Genomic DNA, 15,080 nt, shown 5'->3' with positions numbered 1-15,080 from the left:
ATTCTAGGGAATAAAAAGTTTGAAAACTAAATTATCCAGAGCAACAGGAACTATCTGTCCACTGTCTACTGCTGTGTTTCGCAAGGCCTGTACTGGCTGGGGAATTCTGGGACTTGACATCCACACATCTTCAAGTTGCCAAGGATGAGAGACACTAATCCAGTGCTCCTCAATCTCCATCACTTTGAATATGTGGGCTGGCTAATTCTGGAAGCTGAAATACAGAAATTTTAAATTTGCTGAGCTTCAGAAACATCGCTGTAATCCTTCAGATGCTCTAGCCTTGTGTCCTTTTGGTGTTCAGGAGGGTACTTTTTCTGTTTCAAGTCAGAATTTTACACTTTCTCTTTGATAACCAGAGATAAAATTGCAAGTAGAATGGATCTTTCCAATATGTATGTATGTATGTATGTATGTATGTATGTATGTATGTATGTATGTATGTATATGTGTATGTGTATGTGTATGTGTATGTGTATGTGTATGTGTATGTGTATGTGTATGTGTATGTATGTGTATATATATGTATTCTGTTAAGATACAGCCTGTTGTGCCTTAAAATGACTTCTACCATACTGCTGTAAAATGGCTTCTACTGTATGGTTCAGTTGGTTTGCCATGGTAATGGCTTCACAGTACTCCACAAGGGGGCTCCCTCTGATAAAGGGGACAATCCAACATTCGAAATTACATTTGGCCAGACATTGCCCCCCCCCCCACGCTATAAATAAAAAATGCCCAGGCAACGCCCAGTTATCAGCTGGTTATAATAAATACGTTGCTCCCCAAATCCTGTCCATTAGAAACATGTTTCCCCAAAAGAATATTCCGTTCAGTTATATAAAGATTGCAATCCCTAAAACACCTGCCTAGCAATAATCCCAACTGGTTGTAACAAGGCTTGTTACCATGTTTCAGACTGCAGTAGTAGAAGATACTAAAGTGAAAACTTTGCAAAGGCCACCAATTTTGACCACGCTAGATGAGAATTCTAAAAGTCATAATTCCAACAAATTTAACTATGAAAAGATTTAACCGTGCATTCACACACCATGCTAAGCTTGTTTAGTGTTTATTGTGATTACATTCTTTTTCCAATATACTATGTTAGGTGAGCCCAGCCTGTTTAGTTAATTTATGGTTAAATCTATTGGAAGAACAAGAACATTGATTAATTCAGTAATTATCATTATCATTTCATTTATCATCATCATTTATCATTATCATCATAAATGATAATTCAGTAATTAGGTTAAATATATTGTACAGGTAGTCCTCGACCTATGACCTCAAATGACCACAATTGAGCCAAAAATGTCTATGGCTAAGCAAGACAGTTGTTAAGTAAGCTTTGCCCCGGATTATGTTCTTTCTTGCCACAGATGTTAAGTAAATCACCAAAGCTGTTAAGCGAATCTGGCTTCCCCATTGACTTTGCTTATCAGAAGTTCTCAAAAAGAAACCACATGGCCCCATGCCACTGCAACCATCATAAATATGAACCAGTTGCCTACCTAGCATCCAAATTTTGATCATGTGACCATGGGGCTGCTGCAACAGTCATAAGTCTGAAAAACGGTCATAAGTTACGTTTTTTCCAATACTGTTGTAACTTTGATTTTGTAACTAAACAAATGGTAGTAAGTTGAGGATTACCTTTATGAATACATCCATCAGGGGGGAAATGATATGTGGAAATATCTTCAAATGAAGAAAGCCTCTGGATTTCTCTGTCTGTTAATCAGCACTGTTCCCTTTAAATCCCCAGATCTTGCCCACCCTGTTATAATTATTAATTTAATCTTTTCAATATAAAAATTACAAACCTTTTATCTGCCATAACTTTAACATAGAACAAAAAGGAAAAGAAATCAACAAAAAAAAAAGACTGGAAATTTTTTTTAAAAAACAGCTACCTGCTGCGGACAATTGGTTTGTATAAGGTTTGCACTAGGCACTCAGTGTAATTGCCAGAAAAAGCAGCAGGATCATTTCATGGCCCTTTCAAATAGTTTTAATTATTGATAATATCATTTGGTCCCTAAATGGAATTGCCGAGGCATTTTCTACAAACAAAAATTAAATATAAGCAAAGAGAATAAAATGATCAAAAAGTTAAAAACCAGAACCAGCTAAAAAATATAATTCTACAATCCCCACACATTCACACCACGGACCCACCAAAACACAAAACATTTCTCAAGAAATTGACAGTGTGATACAGAAATACTGAAATGGCTGCACCGCTATTATATGGAACCCCTTTATTTCTTTGTAATGTAACAGGAATCTTGGATGTGAATTGTTTGCAACTGATAAAATGTTTTCTTTAAAAAAAAATAAAACAATTGAGTGGATTATATAGATTCTGAAAACTGATGAAGAGATTTCTCTCTTTGCTTCACATCTATGAGCTAATCTCAACACATATCTGAACTACTTTATAAAAAAAACCCATGGGAAAAAAAAATAGTAAAAAGATTTGACTTGGTTTCCAGTAAGAAAGTCATTTACTTTATTGAGACTGAAACTGTGAGAGTTCATCACCCAAAAGAAGAATCCAATTTGTACATAACAGTTATTGCCCAATCGAAGTTGCAACAAGCTATTTAAAAGAAGATACCGTAATCCTTTTATGTGAGCTCTGCTCTGCTTTTTTTATTTTTCAATTCCATTCACTGTTATTCTATCTATAAACAAACAAGTTGTGTATTCTCCAAATTAGGGAACAATCAGTTCCAACAATAAACCATGTTACACATTCCAATAAGAGATCTCCAGGTGGTTAATACATCTTTTTAAAACCTGCACTGTATTATTTCAACAAAACTTTTAAAAAGTCACCATAATGCCCATAAAGATTGATTTTATGTGTCATCCAATCTGGTGTCAACTCTTAGAGCAGCCACATATATTTTTCCCGTGGCTATATGACCCCAAATTGATCCTTTAGATCAGGGGTGTCAAACCCACATCATAGCAGAGTCATGTGACGTATCAAGGACTTTTCTCCCCTTCACTAAACCGGGAATGGGTGTGGCCGGTGCATGATACATCTGGCCTACCAGCCGGGAGTTTAACAGCCCTGCTTTAGATTTTCCAACCTAATCCCCAATGCCATTTTGCTACTGTAACTGAGTCTATCCACTTTGTTTTTTATTATTATTATTATTCTCTTCTCTTTTTTTCCAACTTTCCCAGCATCACATCCTTCTCCAGAGAACTAGGTCTTCACCTAAGGACCTAAACTGAGCGTAGTCATTTAACCTTGAGTGGGAACTCTTAAGTAGATTTATCCAATGGTCCATTTGTTTGTTTTCTTGGCTGTCCACAGTATTTTCAGGATCTTCTCCAACACAAAAATTCAAAAGCTTCAGCACTATTATCAAAGTCCAACTTTTCATAGAATGCCACATGGAAAACATTGCTTGCATGATTCTGATCTTTATAGTAGACACATCTCAATATCTCTGTCAAGATCTTCATAGCTGCTCTATCTAGTGCTGGTCTACAGCATATTTCTTCACTGCTTGTTTCTTAACTTGTTAGTTGATCCTATCAGCTAGTCAGCAGCTATTTATCACTTCAGTATCTGCATTGTCAATTCCAAAACCAGTCCCACAAACCACTAAGATTTAGCATTGACTTTTCTTAACTCCTGCAGACATTCTGGCTCTTTTCAGTTCTCAGTCAAAATCCTCTTTCTTATACTTTCATCTCATTCATTTTGAGGGATATTTCCAAACTTTCTGGGAGGTTCTTTGTCCTAAATAAGAGAAATCAATTGTTCCCTGCTTTAAGGCAGCTGCTCTTTAAAACCACTGGATTTTATTCTGCATGTATCACATTTCCACAAAGGGAAAAAAAATCATAATCAGAGGATGGTCTGCTTGTGAACTCGAAGACTCCTTTCTCATAGACTTCTTGGACTGAATAAACTTTGTCTGAGAGATTTGGTGATCAGAGCTGCTAGAAGTGAGAAACGGTGCAAAGAGATCCACTATTATATTATACATTACATTTAGAGGGGATCCAAATGATACTGATACCACTACTTAGGAAGAGTATGTTTAATAGGTAAACGAAACAGATAGCAAAAGAAATACATACCCCAATTCAGGGTTTAGGTTCTTCACTCTACTGGTTTTTTCTGTCTTAACCACATTAGTTCCTAAATCAGGGGTGAAATTCAGCAGGTTCTGACAGGTTCTGGAGAACCGGTAGCAGACACTTTGAGTAGTTCGGAGAAACGGCAAATACCACCTCTGGCTGGCCCCAGAGTGGGGTGGGAATAGTGATTTTGTACTATCCTTCCCCTGCCACATGCAACAAGCCACACTCATAGAACTGGTAGTAAAAAAAATTTAATTTTACCACTGTCCTTAATCCAGATTCAGATCTCAAATCCAAATTCAGTAATTGGAAGGGAAGGAGGGAAGGAGGGAAGGAGAAAGGAAGGAAGGAAGGAAGGAAGGAAGGAAGGAAGGAAGGAAGGAAGGAAGAAAGAAAGAAAGGAGCTAATTTTTTTCTAAGAAATGTTTAGTGCATTATTTTGCAATCAGCTATCAGAGGAATTGTGCAAAGATCATGTTTTCATTCTGCAAATGAAACATACTATATTTATGGGAAATTATGAGAATGACTGAAAAACAATCTGCTTAATAAACTTGCAGAATTGAACATAGTTGCAACTTATAAAGTCAGAAAAAAAATCTTCTGTTTAGAATGTAGACCGATTTCACCCACCCTACCTTATGTTTAGCTTCATTTTGTATTTTTTTATTTTTTTTAAATGATATCTATTTTAGCAAATGCTGTTATCAAATTAAGCCTGTTTAATTTCAGAAGGTTGGGTGCAGAATCTAGGGAAGAGTTCCACCTTGATTTAAGGAGTGCTCAAGAGATAGACGTGCTTCGGGATTTGACCAATCCTGATAGGAATCCATAACTATGATTGTGAGATTAAGGACTTCTTTCCAGGATATGAACTCTATAATTAGGGTGGTGATACCACAAAACGTTCCATATATGCAGGATGTGGTCAAAAAAATTAGGATGGCAGCCATGATAGTGCCGTCAAAGGCGCTCTACCTGGTTTTTATAAGGTTGTGTGGGTGATGCACATAAAAATCGGGCAGAGCATTGTTGCAGCTGCCATCTTGATTCTTTTTTACCTTACCCTGACCATTCGCCCCATTATCCAAAATATGGAATTTGCAGCAGCTTTAATATTATACACTAGCTGATAACCCGGTGCTGCCTGGGTATTTATTTATCCCAATCCTCCTTCCATGAATGTTGCCACAATTTCTAATGTTTGATTTTCCCCCCCTTATTAGAGGGAGCCCCCTTGTGGAGTGGCATTTCTCAGGACTAAGTTTAAAATATTTTTGTGGCAAATATTTTGAGAATTATTCCTATACCTATTCACTTCCAGGACAACATTTTAGAAACACCATGAAATGGCCAGAGGTTTTTCCTGCCAACCGCCAACCAGAAAAGCATCAGGGAAACCAGAACATCTATGAAAAGCATAATTGTCCATTTGTAAAACAAAAGAGGAATTAACCTTTCCATGTTTAGCAGATTTCTCTCTCTCTCTCTCTCTCTCTCTCTCTCTCTCTCTCTCTCTCTCTCTCTCTCTCTCTCTCTCTCTCCCTCTCTCTCTCCCTCTCCCTCTCTCCCTCTCTCTCTCTCTCTCTCTCTCTCTCTCTCTAGGGTCCCTTCCAACTCTGTCATTCTGTCTGTTGCAAAGGAGCAAGCATTGAGGCGCTATAGAGGAGAAATGGATGCTTTTCATTTTTATTTATTTTACAGTGCTGATCAGCCAGTCCAATCGAAATGACCCCGTGCAGCATATACAATTCCCATTTTTGTACATTCCCATCCGAAATAAGGAAGAACAATCCAACAAATAGATAGGAAAAACAACAAAAAACAAGCATAAAACAGAAATGGCCCCAAATTAAAACTCCTTTCCTTACCCAAGGGAGCTCTCACAACATTCTAATCCCCACAGTCTCATTAACAGATAAGAAAAGCTGGAAGGTAAACTTTGCACCCTTGGTGAGCATGCCCTATGATTTGTTCAATATACATCAGAGGTGGTATTCTACCAGTTTGGACCAATTCAACCAAACCAGCAGTGGAAATCGCGGGTGGCCACACCCAGCCATCCTGGCTCTACGGCATCCCATTTAGGCCCTTTTTAGCAAAAAAAAGGCACATGCGAGCTCACATTTGCGAACTGATAGGGAAGGTAAGTAAATACCATCACACACACACACACACACACACACACACACACACACACACACGCACACCATAAACAGTCATGAACATCCTGCTATCCCAAGTAAAAAGGGAGAGAGAAGGAGATTCTTTGAATGAATGAAAAACGAAATGGAGTTCTGCAGCAGATCATCCCTTCAGAAATGCTGAAGCTGGCCAGAGGTGATGGGCACATGCGCCTTCCAACCATTTTCACGAGTCCATCACGTTTTTTTCCCCTACAACTTCTCTTCCTTCTTGTCAACAATGCTGTAGTAATACGTGCGGATCAGTGTCTCCACAGCAGCAAAGTTTGGGCGGTTTTCCACTCTGGGGACAAGAAAGTAGACATGTCAGAAAATAAGGGAGAAATACATTGCAAAGTTCCAGAGGTGGGTTTCTCCCAGTTCAGACCCAGTTCGTGGTAATTGGTAGTGATGGCCGAACTGGTAGTGATGGCTGGCTGGCCACGCCCCCAAACTGGCTCGCTCTGATGCTCTCCCTGCCTCGTCTTTGCCAAGTGCATCCACACAACTGCCTCCTAGTGCCTACACACAGGTAAGCAGCATGGGCTGCTCAGGGAGGCTCGAGACTTCGCAACCACTGCCTCCTAAGTGGGATCGAGCCTCCCTGCCTCCTCGATGCACGGAGGCAGGAGGCAGGAGGCAGCAGTTTCGTTTGCTGCCTGCAAGCTCCAGTGAAGGGAGGGCGAGCAGCCAAGCGACTACGCCAGGATCTGCTGATTGCCTCTAATCTGCAGTTTACTCATGAGCACGTTTACTCGTGAGCAAGGTTTGCTGGTTTGCTCACTTGGCTGCTGCCCCCACCCCGGAGCTCACAGGCAGCGAACAAAACCACACACTCTTCGGACCCTTCAGCTCTCCTACGTTCAGCTCGGCGCGGCTCGGGTTGCTGTTTTCTTTGGCCTTTTTTTAAAAAAAGTTTCACAGCATATTTTATTTCCCATCTCCAATCTGAAACATAAATTTGCCAAGCCACGCCCACAAAAATAAGCCACGCCCACAGAACCGGTAGTAAAAAAATGTTGAAACCCACCTCTGGCAAAGTTCCCTCTGCAATGAAATCTTGTCTCTAGCATGGAGGTGTTTGCAGATATGGACAAAACGTCCAGAGGACAATTTTGCCAACCATGCGTCCCCATGCTTGGGAACACTTCAAGGCTTTGCAAAATCATAGGGAGGATTGCGTTCCAAAAGGCGAACACTGCAATAGAGAAGCACGAGGGGCCCTTGGTGCTCTCTGAGCTTGGTTGTTTCCTTTTCACAGATGTTTCATTATCAAACTAGGTAACATCATCAGGTAATGAAACATCTGCAAGGAAATCCCAAAGATGCTTTTTTTTTTTTTCATGAAGCAATTTCTTGATTTTTCTTTCTCTTCTTATAAGAGCCGAGGTGGCGCAGTGGTTAGGGTGCAGTACTGCAGGCCACTTCAGCTGACTGTTATCTGCAGTTCGGCGGTTCTAATCTCACCGGCTCAGGGTTGACTCAGCCTTCCATCCTTCCGAGGTGGGTAAAATGAGGACCCAGACTGTGGGGGTGATATGCTGACTCTGTAAACCGCTTAGAGTTTAGAGTTTAGAGTAGTTTATTTATATGCCGCCCTTTTCCCTGGGGGGACTCAGGGCGGCTTACAATTCGAAAGGAGGGGAAAACAAACAGATTAACACATAAGACAGTACATCATTAAAAGCACAACATTCATACAATTCGGGTGGATTACGGTCTTTAACCCCAGGCCTGACGGGATAGCCAGGTTTTGAGGGCTGTGCGGAAGGTCTGGAGGGTGGTGAGAGTACGAATCTCCACGGGGAGATCGTTCCATAGGGTCAGAGCTGCCACCGAGAAGGCTCTCCTCCGCGTGGTTGCCAGTCGACATTGACCGGCAGATGGAACTCGGAGGAGGCCTAATCTATGGGATCTAATTGGTCGAGTGGAGGTAATTGGCAGTAGGCGGTCTCTAGAGAGGGCTGAAAGCCCTATGAAGCGGTATATAAGTCTAACTGCTATTGCTATTGCTATTTGAGGACGTTTCACTTCTCATCCAAGAAGCTTCTTCAGCTCTGACAGGATAGTGGGGAATGGAACCCACTAGCCTGCCAGAGCTGAAGAAGCTTCGTGGGTGAGAAACGAAATGTCTTCAAAAGAAAAAACAAGGAAGTCCAGTTGCCTCCTGAAAAAAGCATCTTTGGGGACAACCATGACCTGGATGACTGGGAATCTCTACAGACATCTGCAAGAAAATGACTGATTTCAGAGAACCCCCAAGGACTCCTCATTTTGGCTTTGAGCTACAAATATTCTCCTTTATCGGTACAGAAAAGCATGTTTTCTGAGTCTAGAAATATGATCCTCCTTGGCTGAGGGACTTTTAGCATGCCTCTGCTGCCAACCCGAAAGAGAAGGTGATGATGGTCTCACTTGAAAGTCCAACATAGATTCATCAACTTGTACATCTCTGCTGGACAGCTGGATGGACAGTCCATACGGTTCCCTTCCTCAAGGAATTTAACGACTTCGGGTCCTTTCATTCTCTAGAAGGGGAAAGAGAAAGAGGTCGGTTAATGAAGCTGAGCATCTGTTTTGGCAAAACACTAGAGTCAGCCCAACTAAAGTAGACCAGACCATGAAATCAAGCGCACAGGAAAGCTAGAACTATTTTGATTGACACTGGCTATGATAAGAGTTTTGCAAGTCTGATTGTGCTATGCCTCCTTCTCCTTCTTATGCCTCTTGTGAATTAGGGAGGTGTCGCCTTCAGTTGTTTACTAATGTGTTCTGGCTGTTGTAGACTTTTTAAAAAAATGCTTCGGCTCCTTTTGCCTAGGCAATATTTCCATCAAAGTTGTCTTCCTTACTGCCGATACAACACCCCACCCCACCCCCACCCCCAAAGACAGGGGGCTCATACTTTCTTGGCCTCCCAGAAGGCTATGAAAATCTGGGTCTTCCGCCGGGTGCTGGGCCCAGCACATGAGTATCTGATGTAAAATGTTTTGGTGCATTGGTTGTTTCTTAGAAAGGGTGCATTTCTTAATATGTTATACAGGTTTGATTGTTGTTAGCGTCCCAGGTTTATATTTTGTAAGATGGGCATCTCTTAAATAAGAAAACACACAAGCCCTTATGACCAATTCAACTTCCTAAGAGACCTCAAAACTATTCTTAAAAAACTATCCCACTAGGCTCAAGGTTGACTCAGCCTTCCATCCTTCCAAGGTGGGTAAAATGAGGACCCAGATTGTTGTTGGGGGCAATATGCTGACTCTGTAAACCGCTTAGAGAGGGCTGAAAGCCCTATGAAGCGGTATTTTTTTTTAAACATTTTATTAAGATTTATAGGCCGCCCTTTTCCCTGAGGGGACTCAGGGCGGCTTACAATCAAAGGGAAGGGGGTGCAATAATAAAAACAAACAGTGAGTGAACAAAATAAAATAATAAAACACAACTTGCATTCAACAGTCAACACTCGGGCGGGTAATTTAAGAACTTATCCCCAGGCCTGCTGGGAGAGCCAGGTCTTAAGGGCTGTGCGGAAGGTCTGGATGGTGGTGAGGGTACGGATCTCAACGGGGAGATCGTTCCACAGGGTCGGAGCTGCAACAGAAAAGGCTCTCCTCCGTGTAGTCACCAGTCGACATTAACTGGCAGATGGAATCCGGAGGAGGCCCAATCTGTGCGATCTAATCGGTCGAAGGGAGGTAATCGGCAGAAGGCGGTCTCTCAAGTAAATAAGGTATATAAGTCTAACTGCTATTGCTATTGCTATTGCTTAGAAAATTAACAGATTAACAGAGTTGGAAGGGACTTTATAAGTCATCTAGTCCAACCCTCCTCCCCCCCCCCGCTCAAGCAGGAGACCCTACACCATTTCTGACAAATGGCAATCCAATCTCTTCTTGAATGTCTGAAGTGATGAAGCTCCCACAACTTCTGAAAGCAACTTCTGTTCCATTGGTTGATTGTTCGCACTGTCATAAAGTTCCTCCTTATTTCTAGATTGAATCTCTCCTTGGTCAGCTTCCATCCATTATTCCTTGTTTGGCCTTCGGGTGCTTTGGAAAATAGCTTGACCCCTTCCTCTCTGTGACAGCCCCGCAAATATTGGAAAACTGCTATCATGTCTCCCCTGGTCCTTCTTTTCAGACATACCCAGTTCCTGCAACCATTCTTCATATGTTTTAGTCTCCAGTCCCCTAATCATCCTAGTTGCTCTTCTCTGCACTTTTTCTAGATTCTCAACATCTTTTTTATAGTATGGTGACCAAAACTGTATGCAGTACTCTAGGTGTGGTCTTACTAGGGCTTTATAGAGTGGTATTATTACCTCACTTGAACTAAACAAATAAAATGATGAAATAGGTGCTTTGGCTGGAAAGGTGTTTTGTGTTTAACCAACACTATTTTCACTTCCCATCTCCAGCAGACACTTAATAAAGCTTCATATGAGGGAAATAATTTTTGCTGAATCCTGTTTACAAAAAACCTAGAATCAGTTGCACACATCCAGAAGCAAGTTCTACTTCAGAGGCATCCATGGGATAGAGCCAAAAAGTAAAAATGTATTTATCAACTGCTAAGAAAACCCACATAAAGCAATAAAAATGCAATTAAAAAATATAACAAAAATACAAAATTGATTTAAGGTGGCTTCACAATCGTACAGTTGCAGCCCCATTCTTTAAAATTGTGTGATCACAGCAACACCTTAACTTTTTTGAGCCCTCCCTTAGCAAAAGCCCAAATTCCATCCATATTCACCTTGTAGGGTTTCTGACCATAAGAAAAGGCCTCCCACATAGTCACCCCATAACTCCAGACATCACTCTTGCTTGAAAACTTCCGAAACAGGATGCATTCTGGTGCATACCACTTCAATGGCCACTTCCCAGTGGTCTTGGCCTGTGGGTGAGGACAGAATGGAAATTTCTCCAGGTAAAAACTAATTGGATGAGATGAATTATTTGAGAAGACCAAGTATGTAGTCCTTGACTTACAACCACAATGGAGCCAACATTTATGTTGCTAAGCGAGAGAGTTGTTAAATGTGTTTTGCCCTGTTTTACAACCTTTTTTTGGCCACATTTCTTAATTGAATCACTGCAATTGTTAAGTTAGTAACACCGATGTTAAGTGAATCTGGCTTCCCCATTGACTTTGCTTGTCTAAAGGCTGGAAAAGGTGATCACATGACCCAGGGGCATCACCAATGTCATAAATATCAGCCAATTGCCGAGCATCCCAATTTTGATCATGTGACCATAGGGGTGCTTGCAACAGCCGTAAGTGTGAAAAACAGTCATGTCACTTTTGTCAATGCAGTTGTAACTTTGAACATACACAAAAAATGGTTGTAAATCTACCCGTACAAGCACATACTGTATTTTTCAGAGTATAAGATGCACCTTTTTCCCACCCAAAGGAGGCTGAAAATCTGGGTGTGTCTTAAACACTGAATACAGCATTTTTTGCCTCTTGAAGCCCCGCCCCTTCACTACAATGGCCGTGTGTAGCTTGTAGGAGGCTTTCAGAGAGTTCCTGGGAGCTGGGAGGGCAGAAATGAGCAAAAACCAGGCTGTTTTTTGCTCAATTTTGCCCCCCTCTCAGCCCCCAGGAGCACACTATAAGCCTCCATAAGGCTATGCATGCCCTTTAAAAAAAACAGGCCCATTTGCGTGAAAAACAGGCCCGTTTTGGGAGGTTTGCAAAGTGGAAAAAGCTTTTTTTTTAATTTGCCTCTTCAAAACCTTGGTGCGTCTTATACTCCGGTGCATCTTGTACTCTGAAAAATACGTTATTTATTTGTCCTAAAATACAAAATGATGGGGGAAAGTGACACAGTCTCCTTTGCAACTCTTGAAATTCTCCTAAATTCCACCCTCCTTATCTTTTCAACAAAATTCTCTCTGAAATGAGGGATCCTTGGTTCTCTCTGAGCTTTCTTTCTTTCTTGCAGACATTTCATTACCCAAACTAGGTAACATCATCAGTGCTAGTGATGCACTGATGCACAAGCACTGATGATGTTACTGTTGTGGCCCACCGGTGGCCAGCAGAGTCGGACAGTGAGAAGGTTGGGGAGGGACATCGGCCAGTCCTGGAGGCTGAGGAAACCTCAGACAAGGGCTCTGCGTCAGAGGCAGAGAGGGAGCTAGACAGCAGTGAGGCAGAGGAACAGCTGGAGCCTGATCCCAGTGTGCGCATGCGCAGAGCTGCCACAAGACAAGAACAACTAAGAAATCAGGGTCGACTGAGGAGTAAAGCCACACTTTGGAGGTGATTGGCCCCTCCCATAAGAAACAAAAGAGGAATGAATGGAGAGTGGGCTTTTGCAAGAAACAATTTGTTCATTCAGTCGCTTCAAGAGTGGAAAGTTCTTCTTTGTGACTATAAGAGACTCTGTGCCAAGTTTTGCCTTGTCCTGTGCTTGGAAACTAGTTATCTGGCAGCTCTCCAAATGGGATAAGGTTCGTGTGGATAAACATTCCTCTGAAAGACTGTTGGCTAAGCCTTGCGGACTGTGAATGAAAGGAATTGACAGTCATGTAAATAAAAGGGGTTTTGCCGGGACCAAGACTCTCCTTCTTGCTTTTTAAGGAAGCCTGGGTCAGAACAGTTCCCTTGTTTGGATAATGAAATGCCTGCAGGAAGAGAAAGTAAGGGTGGGGAATTAAGAGTAGGATAGAGGGTAAGAAAGAGAAGAGAGGAGGGGGGGGGGGAAGAGAGCTGAGGTGGCGCAGTGGTTAAATGCAGCACTGCAGGCTACTTCAGCTGACTGCAGTTCTGCAGTTCGGCTGTTCAAATCTCACTGGCTCAGGGTTGACTCAGCCTTCCATCCTTCCGAGGTGGGTAAAATGAGGACCCGGATTGTTGTTGGAGGCAATATGCTGACTCTGTAAACCGCTTAGAGAGGGCTGAAAGCCCTATGAAGCGGTATATAAGTCTAACTGCTATTGCTATTGCTATAGAGGGGAAGAAGAAGGGAGGAAAGAGAGGAAGAAAGAAGACAGCAGAGAAGGGAGGTTGAGAAAATAGAAGGAGTAAGGTTGTTGCAAAATAAGATGGAGGCATGGGGTGGCAATAAAGTGATCCAAACTGGAAGGAGGGAGGGGGGGAGAGAGAGAGAGGGAGAGAGAGAGAGAAAGAGGGAGAGAGAGAAAGAGAGAGGGAGAGGGAGAGAGGGGGGGAGAAAGAGAGTATAGAGATTAAGGATGAATAGACAAATGTTAAATAGCAATTATAAGAATGTATATCTATGAATGAATTTGAAAGGGGAAAAAAACTTTTTGGGAAAAAAACTGGAAGAAAAAATAGGGAAAAAACCCTAAAATTAATAGAAACGTCTGCAAGAAAACAAGCAAGCTTAGAGAGCACCAAGGACCCCTCATGCCAATCCTGAGCTACAAATATTCTCCTTCAAGGGTCTCTCTGAAATGACGGCAGGATTGATTTCCCGCCTTGTCTTCTTGCTCACCAAATAATAACTGTCATCAGCTGCCAAAGCTTTGGAAAGCCCAAAATCGCTGATCTTGGCATAATGCTGGTTGACAAGCAACACATTTCGGGCAGCCAAGTCCCTGTGGACGAAATTCTTTTCTTCCAGATACTTCATTCCAATGGACACCTGATGCATCAGTTCGACCACGTTATTCACAGGAACTTCATCCCTAAGGGAAAACGAAGAGAGAGAAAATCTCACAACTGTGCCTTCCCTTACAGTTGGTCCTCGATTTACAACAGTTCATTTAGTGACCGTTTGAAGTTGGAAAAGCACTGAAAAAAGGGGCGTAGGATCGTTTTTTTCACACTTACTACGGTTGCCGCATCCCCAGGGTCACGTGATCAAAATTCAGGCACTCGTGTCAGTGGCTGTGTCTCGGGGCGGGGGGGTCATGTGATTCCCTTTGCGTGACCTTCTGACGAGCAAAGTCAATGGAGAAGCCGGATTCACTTAAGAATCATGCTTCTAACTTAACTGCAGTGATTCACTTAACAACTCCGACAAGACAGGTTGTAAAATGGGTCAAAGTTCAATTAACAACTGTCTCACCAAGATCACCAGTTGTGATCGTAAGTCAAGGACCACCTCTACTTGATTTGCTCCTTATGGACTGGGACTTCACCTCTCCACTTGACTACTTGTCATTTTCTAGGATTTGTAGACCAAATACATTTGGAGAATTCCAGATAATAATGGAAGGTTTATCTTACAAGCACCACATAACCCTGCCCTCACTCACTTCCTTATTACAGGTTGTCTTTGACTTACAACCATTCGTTTAGTGACTGTTCAAAGCTGCATTGGCAGCTGTGAGTTATGACTGCTTTTCATGTATAGGGAGCCGAGGTGGCGCAGTGGTTAAATGCAGCACTGCAGGCTACTTCAGCTGACTGCAGTTCTGCAGTTCAGCGGTTCAAATCTCACCGGCTCAGGGTTGACTCAGCCTTCCATCCTTCCGAGGTGGGTAAAATGAGGACCCAGATTGTTGTTGGGGGCGATATGCTGACTCTGTAAACCGCTTAGAGAGGGCTGAAAGCCCTATGAAGCGGTATATAAGTCTAACTGCTATTGCTATTGCTATTGCTATTGACCGTTGCAACATCCTGTTCTGACCTAACCTTCCCAAAAGCACGACGCCAACTCCTCGTCCCCTTTTATTTAGTTTGAAGGGAATTCCTCTCCAGCAAAGTCCTGGCCAACAGTCTTTTGTGAGATTTCACAACTACACATCTTTGTCAGGCTTGGAGAGCTGCCAGGTTGATATCTTCCAAACACCATGCTGTGGCAGC

At 42.2% G+C, this 15,080-nt stretch overlaps 1 protein-coding gene across 1 annotated transcript in view; it reads right to left on the bottom strand.

Annotated features, from left to right (window-relative positions):
* Positions 1–5,795: 5,795 nt before the first annotated feature.
* ZAP70 (zeta chain of T cell receptor associated protein kinase 70) overlaps positions 5,796–15,080 on the bottom strand; it is a 30,557-nt gene continuing 21,272 nt past the window's right edge. Inside the window, exons 9-12 of the mRNA XM_087702203.1 lie at positions 13,765–13,957; positions 11,052–11,192; positions 8,712–8,824; positions 5,796–6,600 (exon numbers count right to left, since the gene is read on the bottom strand). Coding sequence (XP_087558329.1) covers positions 6,510–6,600; positions 8,712–8,824; positions 11,052–11,192; positions 13,765–13,957 — 538 coding nt within the window. The 3' untranslated portion in view covers positions 5,796–6,509. The remainder of the gene's footprint in view (positions 6,601–8,711; positions 8,825–11,051; positions 11,193–13,764; positions 13,958–15,080) is intronic.

Source organism: Thamnophis sirtalis, unplaced genomic scaffold, assembly GCF_051295495.1.
Source record: "Thamnophis sirtalis isolate CommonGarterSnake01/CBP01778 unplaced genomic scaffold, rThaSir2_p1.2 scaffold_1, whole genome shotgun sequence".
In the NCBI taxonomy this organism is placed as follows: domain Eukaryota; kingdom Metazoa; phylum Chordata; class Lepidosauria; order Squamata; family Natricidae; genus Thamnophis; species Thamnophis sirtalis.
The sequence above is the reverse complement of the archived record's forward strand: the minus strand, read 5'-3'. Positions and strand labels throughout refer to the sequence as shown.